General features: G+C 38.1%; 1 protein-coding gene across 1 annotated transcript in view; it reads right to left on the reverse strand.

Moving 5' to 3' along the window:
• SPIDR (scaffolding protein involved in DNA repair) overlaps positions 1-16,510 on the reverse strand; it is a 202,485-nt gene that overhangs the window by 15,676 nt on the left and 170,299 nt on the right. Inside the window, exons 11-12 of the mRNA XM_019473737.1 lie at positions 11,946-12,104; positions 2,114-2,201 (exon numbers count right to left, since the gene is read on the reverse strand). Coding sequence (XP_019329282.1) covers positions 2,114-2,201; positions 11,946-12,104 — 247 coding nt within the window. The remainder of the gene's footprint in view (positions 1-2,113; positions 2,202-11,945; positions 12,105-16,510) is intronic.

Raw genomic sequence — 16,510 nt, forward strand, 5'->3', positions numbered from 1 at the left:
GACATTGATCCTCATCACAAAAACATCTCATGATTTGGCACACTTGGCAAGCACTTTGACTATTTCAAGGTGCTTGTTGTTGTTTTTTGCATTTTTTTATTACGTGGTAGGAGTGCCCTGATTAGTCTTTTTTTTTTTCAAACATCCGTAACTTTTCTGAGATTTGGGGACTTTTGCATGTGGGTGGGTTTTTGTGATAGTAAACAGCTGACAAACTTTTAAAGCTGCCAAATTAAATCCAGGACAGCACAAGGAGATAATGAAGAACAGGAACGCAATAGCTACAAGAACTGCTCTCTTTGTGTTATGCCAGATTTTTCTTTCCCCCTTAAAAAGTACCATGACGTAACAACTTTATCAATCACCACTTAAAGAGGTCCCGAACTAGAAAAGCTTCTCAGGAAAAAAAAGACAATGCTAGAAAATAATTTTTATTGCGGATATGGTAAAATATTCTTCTAGCAATGTTTGTTTTTAATAAAGTATTTCATTTAATAAAAGAAATATGAATCTATTAAAGACAGCTGCCCACCTATTAAAAAAAAATCTGCATAAGGAGAAAAAAAAAGCAAAAGACATAAACTCCAATTCTGTTTGCCTCTGTCAGCACTAAAGAAGGTATTTGAACGTACATATGGCTCAAAAGAAATCAGTTCCACAGATCTCTTCCCAACAATATTATCAGCGTTGGCAATATTACTTACATACCTATGTATAAAACTGCTTCCATAAAGTGAAATAAACTATACTGTTTGTATCAAGAAAAATGTATCTCAACTGAAAAAACTCCACTCAGCCAAAAACCTGCAGCAGTAGAATGCAAGTCTTGATCCTCTGTGGAATGAATTAGTATTTCAAACCCATGACAGAAGTGCAAATTACATGATTATGGAAAGTTTCCTCCATTTTTAGATTGCTAATAAAATAGAGAAAATTAAGAACAAATGAGAGTCATAACAACGCTAAACAACATTTAAGAGCTTTGCTCCATCCATGGATATTCCCATTCTGTTGTCCACAGTATTTTAATGCGTGAAACAATCCATTCCTCTGAGACTTCCAAAACGTCTAGATGAAAGGGAGAGTCAAGGAGAGAACAGCCATTTCACTCAGTTTCAGTCTTGGTTTTATATATAACCAAGGTCTGAACTTTTTATTCTTCAACATAAACCCCTGCACAATGCAAAGAACACTCTGTGCTGCAGAGAAAAGATTCTCAGACTTTAGAAATAACTAGTAACAGCCACCTTTAATGTCCCCTGGTTTTGAAACTTGTTTATTTCCAGCTTTTTCTTCTTTTCTAGAATTTGCATCCTGATTGACTCCCTTAGGCTCTAACACAGATTTTTAATACCACAAACTTCTTCCCCAAAGAACAGCTATACAAGAACAGCAGGACAGCACAAGCACTTGGTTACCCAGAAGCTTCCCAAATGATCTCATATTACCAAAATGACACTTGATATGACAGAACTCCTTTTCAAATACAAAAGCTAATTAAAGGAAAATTAAAGATGCTATTTTAGACTTGAAAATGTATAGTAACATACTTTAAATCCATTTTAATACCTCCCCACCCCCGAAAATCACAGAAACATTCATTACTTTCTAGTAGATTATTTTTGTGTTCATCCTTTGACTGTCTTCACATGAGACAAATATCAGTCAAAATCATCCTAACTAGTAAGAGACCTGATTCCAGCAGTCAGTCTGTCCTCTCAGAAGTCAATCTTCAGAAAAAGTGCTTTTGAATCTAAGGCTGAAAAGTGCTTCAAAGAACGAGTTAATACCCTTGTACATAGATTTCTCAGTTGGCTCCATGCTACCTAATATCTCTTTCCTCCTGCAAGGAGAAGAGAGGAATAATTTGTCTGGACATACTACCATTCTAGCTCTAGAGGATTAATAAGGGGCTAATTGCATAATTTTGGAAAGATGCTGCTGATCCAGAGGGCTTCAGGTTAGCCTAGAACGTTGCTGGAACCAGTAAAACAAAACTCAGTAGCTAAAGAGAGGGAGAGAATCTGATTCCCAAAGTAAACATGATTACACTACCAACAAAAATAGTAGCGTTGTGAGTGAAAAAATACATTTCCATAATAACAAGACTTACCATTTCAGAGTCTTGACTTTGTCCAGGAACTTTTACAGGCACTACTGGAGGCCACAGACTGTCTATCAGACTAAAAAGTCCTAATGCCCTTCAAAAAGACCAATAAAATCAGGTTTAAAATGTTTTCAAGTATTATATGTTATATTAAAAAGATTAATTCAGAAACATAATTTAAACCATTGCATGATTATGAAAACAATTTTAAATCATATTTGTTTTCTGGAAGCTGGTTTTGATTTGGTCTAATTAAATCTCCATAATTTCTGCTGCAGGGTGGAGAGGGAGGGAAGGGATGTATCACATTCAGTGACAAGCAAGTCATATTTAATCCTTTGCCACGAACAGCCTGCTACATGATAAAATTCAGGGGAACTGGGGTAAATGCTAGCTTGGAAAGGACACAGATACCAGTAAACTTCTTTTAAAAAACAGCTTTTAACTATTTTAACGGATAGATTTAAAAAAAAAAAAAAGTTTTGCTTCTAACATTTTCATTTCTTGCTTTTCTCCAACAGCTGATTGTAACTGCTTTCAGGAAAGTATCAGATCTAGAGAAAAAGGCAAGATTTTGTTATCTTAAGTACATGTGCAGAAGACGGTCTCCTTCCTACACAGCTGCTCATTTAGTTACGGGTTTTATTTATTTATTTTGCAAGTTTCCCACTTTTAATATAGAAACAAACATAAAATTAACAGCCGAGCATATTAAGGTAAAATGCTACAGACTCTTTAGCTGTACAGTGGCTGCCTTGTCAGTTGATATGGCATCCTTGCAGGACAGGCAGAAACATCTGAGGGAGAGGCCAAGAAAACAGCTGAGGGAGGGGAAATAGTTACAGATAACCAACTCGAAGAGGCATGCATTTTTGAGTTAAAGCTCTCAGTTATCTTGTCCCAGTTCTCTGTTCTGTGTAGTCGAAGCACAGAGATCTGGATTTTAACCCCACACTGCCTCCAAGAACAAGTTGTCTGTTCCTCCAATTAAGAAAGCCACTATTTCTGAAATAGTTCTAAAAAATGAAGTCCAAAACTTGCTAAAAGTAATATTAGCTTCTAAATTCAACTGTTTAGAAGAAGGAAAAGGCATACTCTGGTACAGGGGCTGAAGCACGTTGCAATATGCTGCTTCTCTTCAAGGGGTCACGGAAACTCCTTTAAAGTTCTGCTTTTAGCTCACTTCTGCTTAAGCTTATTTATTTCTGTATTTCCCTAGTCCTTCCCTGGATCCTTAAGCGCTAGACTTTGTGTGTCTATAGGCAGTGAACTTCTTCCCACGTTTTTTCGTAAAGCGCCAGGTATCATCTATGATTCAGTGTTAATAGTGATGCCTTTGGACCAGCACTGTAACAAGTTTTATGAACGTAAATCTCAAACTGGATCTTGTGGAATAAAGCTTGTGGTTCACAATTCAGGTAACAAGCTGGCAGAGTAAAGAGATGATGTTGCTATCTGTGGTCGTGTTCTCCACACTAATGAACAGACCAGAAACACAAATGTGCTGCTCTTTTACAGAAATGAACTTCCTGACTTATAGGGCATCATCACCGAGTCTGTAAAAGGAGAAGGCTGAGCTCAGAGGCTGGGTTTTTTTGTTTTTGTTTTTTTGTGGTTTTTTTTTTTAACAGTGAGAACATTACAACATACAAAGCAAGACTTCTTGGGTATTAAAGAGACTTTACAGCAAATCGACCACTTCTTGAATCCTCGATCAGGGTGACATTTTCTGTCCTGTATCGTACAGAACGATATCCTCTCTACAGTCACAGAAGGGCCAATGCCCAGCGGAACAAACTGGTCTTGCTAACTGGGACGTAAAAAAGGAGAGTTACAAAAAGAGAGCACAGCCTTCTGTACAACTCAGGCAGTTACACAAGTGGCCTTCCTCACACGACGTGCAGCACAAGGGCACGGGCAGAGCACAAGTATGAACGTACCGCAAACCCTGCGTGTGTGTGTGCATACAGAGATCACGTATTTATCAACTTACAGCAAATCAGCTATGTTGTTGCAGTGCAGGTATAATCACATCTCCACACAGACTGTACAGGGATCCCTCATCTGTATTTTTAAATTTGCACAAGGGACATGAAGCTGTCCCTTATTCTTTAGCTCTCTTCCAGCTTGCTACCCCATATCAATATCTAAGACATACGGTACATTTTCTCCAATTACTTGTGTCCTTTTGGAGAAGGTCATCTACTACTTCAACTAGGAGCACTTAATTATTAGGAAATGGTAGTATTTGTTTACAAACAGGCAGAGGAGCAGCGTTGTGTAGAGACTGTCTCCTGAACATCTTAGCCCCATCCTTTTCTTTGACACCAGCCAGGCCAGTGGCAGGGACATTTGCCACCCAAAGGATTTGCAAGTTCCAAATCACATCCTGCCGGGATCCTTCTCTACCGAAGGGGATGTTCTCTCCTGGAGCTGTCACTGATGTGCCAGGGACTGTATCAGTCAGTGTCCCTGGTGAGGAGCTCCCCTCTTGCTCCACCCACTTATATGCCTCCAAGAAAGTTAACTCTCTCTTTACACTTACGGACTTCGAAGGGGAAATGAGGTGGGAGCAACGACAGTGGAGAAATGGCAAGACATTGTGTCCGCCTCTGCAGAAAATCATTATCCTTACAGAAAGAATAAAATTCATTCTCTTCATTGGCCAAGCAACACTCAAATCCCACTTCAATCTGACTTGCACAATGGGTGTATTTTATCCAATATGGGTATCCTTCTTCACCTATAGAGGCAGGACAAGAGATGAACAGCTGGCTCTGCGCTACAGTGAAGGGACATGGTTAGCCCCCGTGTGCACAAAGAGCCTTTCTGGCTACAGAAGACAAAATAAAAACTTTAAACTTTTGCTCTGTGCATGTAATTACTAGTCACTATTTAAAAAAAGAAAAATTTTGATCACAAAAGGACAGACTTCTAAAAAAGGAAAAGTACAGTAAGAAGTGAGAAAAAACAGGCTCAAGGATAAAAAAAAGAACATGTAAAGTATTTTGAATAACATTTTTTTATTTCAGAGACAAGGACTCTATTGTAATATTCTATAACTTTTCTTCAAAAAAAGAAAAAAAGACTGAATCCATAGCAGGAGGGCAGAAATCATCTATCAGATTCCAAATGACAGATTCAACCCCCTACTTCCCATGCTAAACTGAAATCTATGTCTGGTAAAAATTGTTTTGTCCCATACTAAATATGCAGATGTCCACTGTTTATCATCAATGAAGGAAGGCCACCAGTAGCTCTAATGGAGCATTATAGCATAGACTTCCATAGACGTACGGACTTACAACAGGCAGTCCTCTACATACAGGTAGTCTTCTCTTCTGCAAACCCACATCTTCAAGCTTCGCTTATATATAATGATACTTTTATACATATGTGTGTGTCTATATACACGCACAGAGACATACGTTTGTATACATAATATGCAAAATAATTCTTTTTAGTATCCTTAATTATTTTTATTATCTAACATGCTCAAAAGGCATCCCTCTCAACTTAAATTTTGCTTGCTGAACTTTGGTACGTCTTTTCTGTGTATCCATACATGCAAACTGCCTGCTGCGTATCCAGACAGCAGTCAGTGAATTTCAAAGATTTCATACTCTTAAACAGGCTAAATACATGGCTGAGAAAATGCAAAATATACATGCAGCACATGCAGAAATTAATCCTGATCTATTAACAAATTGTCTTAAACTACTCCATAGAAAAATAACTGGAAGATAGTGAGTGTTACTAATAAAATAGCATTTACTTCTCCCTCCCCATAATTCTCACCATAGATGATGAGTGTACTGCCCTGTACAGAAGAAGCTGCTTTCATTTGCTCACCTAACCACCTTCCTTCTCAGTTTCACAGCTCAGCAGGAGACAGAAGTCACCTTCTGCTTCTAACCTTCCTGGCTTATTTAGCCCTTCACTGCAAAGTCAAATGGCATACATTCATATGTGCATACATGCATATATGTTTGCTCTATGACTTCTGATAAAAACATACAAATCAAAGAGAAAAGCCATTGTAATTATATTTAGACTGAGTAAAGTGATAAACCAGTATCTACAGTCTCAGTACATCTACTCTGATCCCATGGAAATTTCACTCATTTCACACTACAAGCTATACTACAAAAATCAAACAACTTCAAATTTTGATTTTTCAAAACTGTATTTCACTGACTCTGATCCAACAACTTATTTCATAACTTACAAGAAGATTTTGTTTATTTCTCTCACAAGCATGAAGTTTCATCTAAAGTTCTGGTTCAAGAACTTTGTGTGTGACATGTCTGATTCAACTTTTTAACATTATAGCTTATAGTTTGGGGTTTTTTTCAATTTTAATAATCATACCACAGGTTCAGGGGAAAATTACTACAGGGAGAAAATATCAGCAATATCAAAGAAAGTAGAAGGAAAAAAATGCCCATAACTAGGAAAAGATGAAAGACTAAGGTTTACAGTAGGGGACAGGAAGGAAGATGCTAGGATTCTCCTCCAACGTCTTCTACAGCTTTGCCCTGGGGACTCAAGACTTGGCACTTCTCTGTTTCCTCCTCTCCTACTCTCCCAATTTTAGTCTAAAATGAAACAGTTTTCTTTTGGCAGTATCAGTCTCAATTACTAAGAACTCAAAAATAAAGCAATTCCTAGCCCTCTGTGAAACATCTCCTTGCTCAAGACTAAAAAGAAATTCAGTAATAATCAACTAGACTGCATAAGCTTCAACTATCAAAAGACAAGCAATCCAAATAAGAAGCTGATACTGTAGGCTAGCTCTCCCTTTAATTGACCTATTCAGATCTTGCAGTGCACAAGCTACGCAACACCGTATTTTCTCAGACTTGAGTAATAAAAGCAATAAAATCATAAAGTAAAAATCTGAGCCTACTAAACCAGCATCTCAGTTAAAATACAAACAGGGAGGAAGGGTTGCTGGCTTTTTTCCCCTAAGTTTTGTTCAGATATATGAAATTATTTTGTTGAATAATTTATTTACTTAAATAACTCAATTTTCTACAGTACATTAGAAATTACATATACTACATCAAAACACTGAAATTATAATTTAAAGTACTTTTGATTCAATATAGATACGCTTATGTTTTTCTCCAATGCTGGTTACTAAAAAGATTCATGGCAGAAGCCCTGAAGATACAAGCAGCAGTCCATGCTTGTTAAAGAGAAGAAAACTCAGGGAAAAAAGTTAATTTCTGATACATAAGCAGTCATCAAAACTAATAAAAAAGTAATGCAAATATTCAAAACTTCAATGCGATTAGTTAAACTATGCTTTAAATGGATCTCAACTTTTAACCACAGCAATTACTGAAGTGTTTTAGGACCTCAAAACCTCAGAGACGTGGGTGGCTATTTTAGATGGCAGTCTTTTTGGAGGAGGGAAAACCAAAGGAAGGAAGTTATGACTTCCTTGCTCTGCGGAGAGTTCTTACTATTACATTTCCTGTCAACGTCTAGCAGTTGAAACACTTTCTTCTATAGCAGTTAGCAGCGGTCCTCTCTTCTGCGTGTAAAGCAAAAAGAAGAGAAAGTATACGGTGAAGAGTAGAAGAAAAAGAGAGACAGAGGCCAGAGAAATATAGCACTTAAATAAAAAGAAAAAAAAAGAAGAAAACCCTCAGGCACAATAGTGACCAACACTACAGACAAATACAGGAAGATTTCACATTTCAGTGCTGAACATTTGAAAGTTTAAAATGACAAACAACAGAAGCCGACTTTATTTGAAAACGCAGAATTTTCTCAGAGAAACACAACACTGGTTGATGATCTCAATATTCAGAGTCTACTTACTTTAGAGGAAAATGCAACAGATAGTACAACCTGCCATGAATTAAAGGTTGGTCAAGTGCCAAAGCCTATGAGTTGATGTATCCTTCAAAGTATTTTACCCTATCCAACATAACTGTGGATTTTAGCACTATCCATCTTTTGAAACTTGTTAAGCATTTTTTCAATTTAGGGACAAAATTGGTACTGACGCCCTGCGTTAATTATGTATTACGTTAAAGCATTTCTTCCTCCCCCCTCCATTTTTAAATTGGTGTCATCTTTCTGTTCTGCTGAATAGAAACTCTTCATCTTTCTATCTTGTAAGAAAGCGTAAAGAGAAGAAGCTGGTAGGTCTGCTATACTCAGCAGTAAACTCGGTGCTTGGCAAATCAGGTGAAAAGACACGAATTGTCAAAATCCAAATTATTATTCTGTGTGGAACTCCAGTCAGGGCTAAAAACATAAAATTAATATTTTTGTCAATAAAGACAGGTATCTAACTACAAAATTTATGCCAGCTCATTGAAATTAATTTCTGGTAGGAAGCAGCAGCCTATGACAATTTATAGGTTATTTATTCCTGAGGCATTTTAGTGGGTGCTCAGTCCCTGCATCTAATTGCATCCATTTAGTTACTGCTTATACCGGACATACCTGAAACATGCCTGGCATCTGTTAAAATAGGGGGGTTACATGTTAGTTGTACTGCATACAGATTCTTAACCAAAATTCCTGCCTCTAGCAGTACACCGTCAAAATCTCACTTCTTTTTTCTCAAGGGGCTGAATTTATATGACTGACATATGAGGTAGTGGGGGGACAAGAGAGAGAACATACACCTCTAAGGAGCCAACACTACCAGCGGCAGATCAATGAACATTTTTCAGTCTTCTCTCTTTAGACCACCCTATCTTTCTTTTCTGCTGATATTAAGTGTGAAGTTCAGGGAACAGTTGTAGGAAAGGCTAGGAGACAAGTATGAATGAGAGGGTGAAGAGAAAAAGTATCAAGAAACAGATACTGAACCACGTATGTGCTGTTAATTCAGCTGCTACAATACTGGTTCCTACCTTATTCAACAGCCTCATCAACAGACTAGAAGAACTGCTGGAAATAAGACGCTGAACAAGCCATGGCAACTTTGCCGTGACTCAGCCATGCCCATCTGTCTTACAGGATTGCCAGAAACTGGACTGCAAAGGGAAACGACACTTCCTCTACTGGACTACAAAGGGAAGGATTTCTTGCAGGGATGGTTTTGGGGAGTATGTTTTACGTGGGGTATGGGACTTGTTCTGAAAACCACCTAAATCAATGAAAGACCTTCAAATGACCTAGTATGAGACCCTAGTACTTGTTATTCAAACAAAACACTTGTTATTTAAACAAAACACTTGTTGGGTATTCAAAAACAATATTCAACGTTAACAGTGTTTCTCTCAATGTAGGATTACTATAATTCTAATTTTTCACAGGGTAGATCTTGGTCAAGACGGGACATGGTTGTATAAGTTCTTATTCCACTTTTCTTTTGGAACACAAGTGTTTTCTTATCAGGAGAAGAAATGGGTTTAGTTTCTTCAGCACATCTTACAGTACAGGTCCATTCCAAAGATCAAGTCAGGTTTACAGCCAGGTTTTGGCCTGGATGTAAAATACCCTTTATCATAGGTGTTTAGTCCTTGAAATGCAACTTCAGCTTACAATAGTGATTTTAAAATTGCATTTACTGTAATGATGTTAAATAGTACTTTAAATTAAAGACTTGATGATGATGATGGATGATGGCCTTGAAAATTTTTTGAACAATAACAGTGGTCCATTGATGCAAAAAGCTTGAGAACCTCTTGTATCTGTTAAATGAAAATCTCTGTCTCACACAGGGACTGAAGCAGCACTCTGTCTCTATAAGAGAGGTTACAATCCATGTGACTGTGGGACAACATGCACGTATGGGATCTTATTAGCCATTCCCGGCTTTCTCCAGATCATGTGCTTCAAAGGCACAAAAAAAAAGTCATGACTTTTCCCTTGTATTTCCTACATTTTATTTCCTTTTATCCATTTTAAAAGCCACTGTCAGACTCCAGGAAACAAACAGTTTAAAAGCCATCTCCTTCCAAAAAGTAATTGGCATTCTCAAAAAAAAAAAAGACAGCAGTCTTTCTTGCAGGGCAGACCACATAGTTCTTACTCACTCATGTGCTGCACACCAAGGTTGGGCACTCACAGGCATATCCCATCATGTGCTCGGATATACTACTGGCTCTGGAAACCCATTTATCCAGTGGCAATGAATTCTACAGTCTAATTATGCTCTGTGTGAATAAGTACTCCCTTATATTCGTTTCAGCTATGGCTTTACTGTGGTTTCCATCACACCTAGAATGACACAAAACGTGTCCCAACACTTAAAAGTAATAACAAGTTATAAAGCAGATCTTAGGGTAAAACAATTAAGAAAAAAAATAAATCCCTGAACAATTCCCCCACCCACCCATCTTGTACAATGAAATCACGTTTTAACCACTGCACTGTCCCCGAAGCTACGCTAGCCTTTTTCTTTTAATGTTTCCTAGCAGGGTTACCACCAGCACAGCTCCAGCTGAGCCACCAGCATTTTCAGCAGTGTGTCTTCTAATCATCCTCAGAATAGCCAGAAGTAAGTTACTGCTGCTTTGAAACAGAATTTACATTAGAAAAAGTCTGTCTCTTATTAGCTAGGCAGAGTACTGGAAACACCAGCAGCCAGTTGTAAAACTTCATTTGTATCCAGAATTCCAAAGCCATTATTTAATTTGTTTGGAAAAAATGTAACTTGAAAAAAAAGCCAACAAAATAATTAAATAAGAAGACGTGTTTGTTATTAAAGATCCATAAAAATGCAAGTAGGCTTGAAATCCAAAGGATCTGAAAATTAACACTGCAAGTACATAAAAAGAAAAGCATACTGAATAGGGCTGGCTGGAAAACAACAATTCCATTTTGCTAAACATTTCAAGGCTTTGAAATCCGCTTTTGTTCCAATATGAAAAAAAAATGAGACTTTCTGAAAGTTTTCATGAAATGAGAATGAGAGGTCCACTCCCTCTGGACCTGAAAAAATCTTCCCAACAAAATTGTCTCCAAAATAGATAATGTTTCCATGAAACATTCTGTTTTTGATGAAACAGCATTTTTCAACAGGAAAAAAAAGTGTCAGCAGAAATATCATAGCCATTCTAATAGCAAGGGCTTATCTAGAGCGGATGCTTGTACGAATAAATTATGTTGAGAATTGAACCAATCTAATTATATTTATAAAGGTCCCCAGGTGAACACTGTATGACTTTCCTTAGAAAGATACTCCGAAAGATACTTGATCTATTTATTTTTTTTTCTTGATTAAAGACATTTTATTTTATTCAAAGAATGTAAAAGGAATCACAGAATAAGCAAAATCTGAGAGGTACCATAAGTTAATATGTTACTTATCTGGGGGGATTTTTCTGTAAACCTGTGGACATTCTTATTCCAAAATAAGAATGGCTTTATGATTTACAAGATTATTTTTTTTTTAAAGGAAACTTAAACTGCTTCCCAAACTATATAGACTTAACTGAATTAAGCTCTCATATACTAAGGGAAAGTCTGTGCTTGAAACTTCAACCCATACTGGGCAGCACTGTAGAAAAACATACTGTAGTAACAGTTCTGCAATGAAAGGGAGGTGACCTAATGTTTTTAAGTCTTTGAATCTACTGAAGAGGAAGAAAACACTCATATTTTATGAAATATTGCACACAGTAATTCTTCTCTATTCCTTTCTCTGCTAAGTGTGTATTTGTGTGTTAGCTTATTTATGCTCATTTTGGAGTATGGTTGGCTCAAGTACTATTGGATGCCCCAAAAATGGCAATGAGGACATTTAATTGAACAAAGCCAGATTCAGTTGTTCCAAAGAATATTGATCACAGAAATAAATAAAAAGGCAGATCACCTCTGCCTGCCACAGCATGCAATACATTCTCCCATGAATTGTTCTCACCTTCCTCTTGTAGTTCTTTGCAAAATTTTCATTCCAGCTAAGCAGCAGAATTTTCCTTCCCATCTCCTGCAATACTGCTCAATGTCTTCTGCAGAGCTCAGGGACTGCAACTGCACTTCACTGAACATACCATAGGCATCCTGGACAAGGAGGCATAACCTGCAAAACATTCCTCTGTTACTCACTGGCTTCTGTTCATAACAAGCTAGTTAGCAAATTTCTGAAAATTACAGTACAAGCTTCAGGACAGGGCTTATCTCCTACAATATCTGGAGAATTCTTACCAAATAATGTATCAATAAACAAAACTAACATCATTAAAGGTTTTCTCATGTATATTATCAGGAGGTAACAGGGCCATGAAATAGAGAAGCATGACCGAAAAGAAGCGTAAAGGGCTTGCACTGGGGATTAGATAAATTAACTGCTACGCACTATGTGGTTTGTGTACTTACAAAGAAAGAAGGTTGAGTTTTTGCCTCACTTGAGGTGAATTCTGCAACGCAGACAGAGCAATGATGCAAACGTATATGTGTGTGTGTATAAATATAAAAATTCTGCTCAGAAGTAAACAAAGCAATGTATTTCACAAGTAATAATCACCAACACTGAAACTGACAAAGCAAGCATTACATTTCTGTAACTTTTTTAAAAGAGTCCTGAGGATGCAATAAAGACTGAAATTTCAATCTTTCTTTTTTAAAAAAACAACAACATGAAACTGCAGATTAGTATATTCAATATTGGGTATGAAGAAGCCCACAGGAACTATTTTAAGGAGGTAATTAAAGAACCTGCTAAACAAACAATTTGATTAAAGTAATCTACGGAAGTAAGGGCTGTAGGGCTGGGAAGTATTGCTTAACCAACTTGCTGGCATTTCGAGAAGATATTACTGTCATAGCAGATAAGGCAAAATCAGTGGATGTCATACATTTAGATAGTCAAAAATGCATTTCACAAGATTCTGCACCTGAGATGAGCAGCCACGATAGCATGAGTCACGCAGCGCTGGAGGAAGGAGGCTGCTGTCTGCAAGATTGGTTTAATTGCCCCAGAAAGAGACAGTTAAGCATGGAAACTTTTCAAAGGGAGACAAAAATTACCTTTGAGGGTAGCACACACATCTTTATTTCTAAATAAAACTCAGGGGTGCACTAGGCAACAGAATTCAGTTCATTTCAAAGGTACCTGCCAAAACTACCTTCTCCAGAGCAGTACCATTGTTCACAGCAAGCCAACTCCAACTGCTTTTGGAGCATATCATATAACATATTATATGCATCCTGAAAGCATTCAACAGTAGTCATTATATCTTTATAAAACACATTTCTCTGGAAGAAATCCATGTATTTTTTTGCAGGGAAGCTTAGGCACATGGAAGACCATTAATCACAGTTTTCTTGTTCGTTATGAACTGTCTAACTTTGGCTTACACCCTTGAGAGGGCTGTATTCAACATAGGATACGACTCCAAAGCCTTTCAGACATCAGCAGCTGTGCAAGCACCAGCTGAGTTCTCATTTTTCAGATTCTGGTGCTGGTTTTGAGGAGCAGGGAGTGGTAGGACTGAACACAAATGAAGGCTCCCGTATTTTCCCCATTATCTCTAGCTACAAGGGTCCCACACAAACAGAGTCTTCACGAGGCAAAGAAACCTTAGGTAGAATTCCTCCACAGCCTCCCAAGATTAAGTCGTCCTTTAGAGCCATGAAACACTGCTTCTACTCTGAGCAACGACAAATAGGAGGAAACCAAATGCTGTTGTGATGTGTAGGCTGGAAGGATACACATCCTTGTCTCTGGGATGAGTGGTGTTCCCAGCCTAGAAAAGCGGGTGACTGTCCTAACACCACAAACCTGTGCCTTCAACAGCTCTATCACTCTTCATTTTCTGTGTAAAACAATCCATGAGATGCCTTCTAGATTCGTACCACAAGATCATCTCCAACTCAACAGAACAAAGGCTGATGATGTGCTATGAACACGACGGCCCAGAAGCAGAAAAACTATGGTTGCCGGCCACTTTCCATGTTAGGACCTTGCAGTCAGTTAAAAACTCTCCTGAGTTTTAACTGATTGGACTGAAACTCCTCATGCTATTGTTTTGTTTGGAAAAACAGAGCTAATATGCTCTGGACATTTCTGAAAATCAGATTGAGGGGAACAGGAAAAACAAAGCAAACAGTTTTGCCTATGTTAACAAAACATTCAGTGACTGTTAATTGTGAAAAATTAGGCCTCCGTTCTTGGAGCAAGCAAGGGCCAACTGAGTTAGCGTCTCAGATCTGATCAGTTCAGCAGTCTCTTAACTGATCACTGGAATTTCTCATATCTTTAGTGAGACATAACTGAACACAAATAAGTCTCAGACTAGCTGGCACCAGGCTTATATTAAGTCCTCTGGGACATGTTAATTGCCCAAATAAAATTAGCTTGGTTGGTGCTGAAGACATCAGTCACTAAAAGTGCATTTTCCCAGTCCTTTTAAGCCAAGCAAAGAGATGGCTGCTGTCTGACATGGGAGTCTCAACTCCCCACATCCCTGGCCACATATTTCCACCCCTTTGTGGTGGCAGCATAAATGGCTAGGATAGGAAACTGATTTGACCAAAAAAATACTGTAGCCAAATCATCATCATCATTGTCAGATGAGCTCCTTGAAAATTAACTCTGTAGAAGTAAACTCCTATTTGCATGGAGTACTACTTCTAGACAAGGATGTATTTTCCAGGCAGGATTAGGAGCCTGAAGCTCCCACTCCAGCTGCCCAGCATATGCAGCACAACATCCCAGGTCATATGATGGGAGAACGGTCATCATATGACCAAGCTCGATATACAGAAGTAAAGGAAGAACTGTGTAACTTGAGGCTTATATCACTAATGTTCCCATTCACACTAGTAACGTGTTCATGATTATTGGCATCACGAAGAAACACAGAGCAGCAGAACCTCTTGCACCAGGCCCCAAGTACTTTTGCTCTATTAGGACCGTACATGTGAGCAGACATCCACTATACTACACGTGTTCTAACAGTATCCAAAAGGTAGTCATGATTTCTCTGCAACATGCATTTAAAATGAAATGTCTATATTCACTCACCTGGAAGACAGAATTTCACAAATAACCTTCAGATGCCCAATTTCAGACTAAAAGATGAGAAATATCCCAAACTAACACTATGAAGAGAACTTCACAAACCCATGCCCCCAGCTTCCGCACATTTTTAAAACAGTACGAATGAATGATGACAAAAACTTGAAATATTCTCAACACCATTTGATCTGTGTCACACTGACTTAGTAGGTAATGCTACAGGTATTTAATGATGAGTGACAATTGATTTTCCTACTTAGTGACTATCATGAAATCAGCTGAATCCCACAACAGACTCAGCGATGCATTTGAAGAACTGTTCTCATGTTTGGGGACAGACTTTTTAGCAGGGCCTGTTGCAATAGGACAAGGAGTAATGGTTTTAAACTAAAAGAGGGTAGATTAAGCCTAAATAGAATGAAGAAATTTTTTACGCTGAGGGTGGTGAAGCACTGGAACAGGTTGCCCAGAGAGGTGGTGGATGCCCCATCCCTGGAAACATTCAAGGTCAGGTTGGACGGGGCTCTGAGCAACCTGATCTAGTTGAAGAGTCCCTGCTTATTGCAGGGGGTTTGGACTAGATGACCTTTAAAAGTCCCTTCCAACCCAAACCATTCTATGATTCTCTGAAACTGGTTCTGTTCTTACGGATTTTGCGCACACTGTTAGCATCACTAACAGTAGTTCAGTTGCTTTCAGAGGCTGTTGATTCATGGCCTTAACTTCCTCTCCAGCATTGTTTTTTTCCTTGATTTCACTTTATTCCCAAAAAAGTGCATTTGTATTATTTTCCCATGTTACAGTGTTGCTCTCATATTGCAGCAAATGTTCTTGCAAATTAATTTTAGCAGCAAGTCTAACTGTGATTAAAGCAACAGTTTGTCCCATGATTTTTCCCCCCTTTGAAGCTCACTACCAGGATGAAAACCCACATCTAAATTATGAGACAAGCTGCAAATCCAAAATGAGTATCTGCCCCCGGGAATTCAGTATTTATGTTTTGTGCATATCTATCGCAAATACTTTTTTTTCCATAAAATGTGGCGTTTCTACTGAATCAGTTCATCAGCTAAAACATACCTTTACCAATGCCTTGTCAGCATGCACAGTAATGAACTGTTAAAAAAAAGAAGGGGAACATCTCAATTTTTATCAGCAGTGCTCATATAGGGAGAAAATAAGGGCCATCTCTATTATTGGGACAACAGGATGCAACCCTGCCTAAGACCGGAATTTAAAATATGGTTTTGGAAACTGAAATTTCTCATGCAAAGGAGCAGAGAATTCATTCCAGGAGCAAGGGGTGGCAGGAAAGGCAGTAGAGGAGTGAGTGTGGGAGATGCAGACTAAGGAAAAGGTGAAGTATGACTCATTGGTAATAACAAAGGGGGCAAAGATAGGGAATGATAAGAAGCAAGGCAGAGATTAGCCTTCTTTTTCTTCTTTTTTTTTTTTTTTTAAGTAAT

Source organism: Aptenodytes forsteri, unplaced genomic scaffold, assembly GCF_000699145.1.
Source record: "Aptenodytes forsteri isolate BGI_AS27 unplaced genomic scaffold, ASM69914v1 Scaffold23, whole genome shotgun sequence".
NCBI classification, from domain to species: Eukaryota; Metazoa; Chordata; class Aves; order Sphenisciformes; family Spheniscidae; genus Aptenodytes; species Aptenodytes forsteri.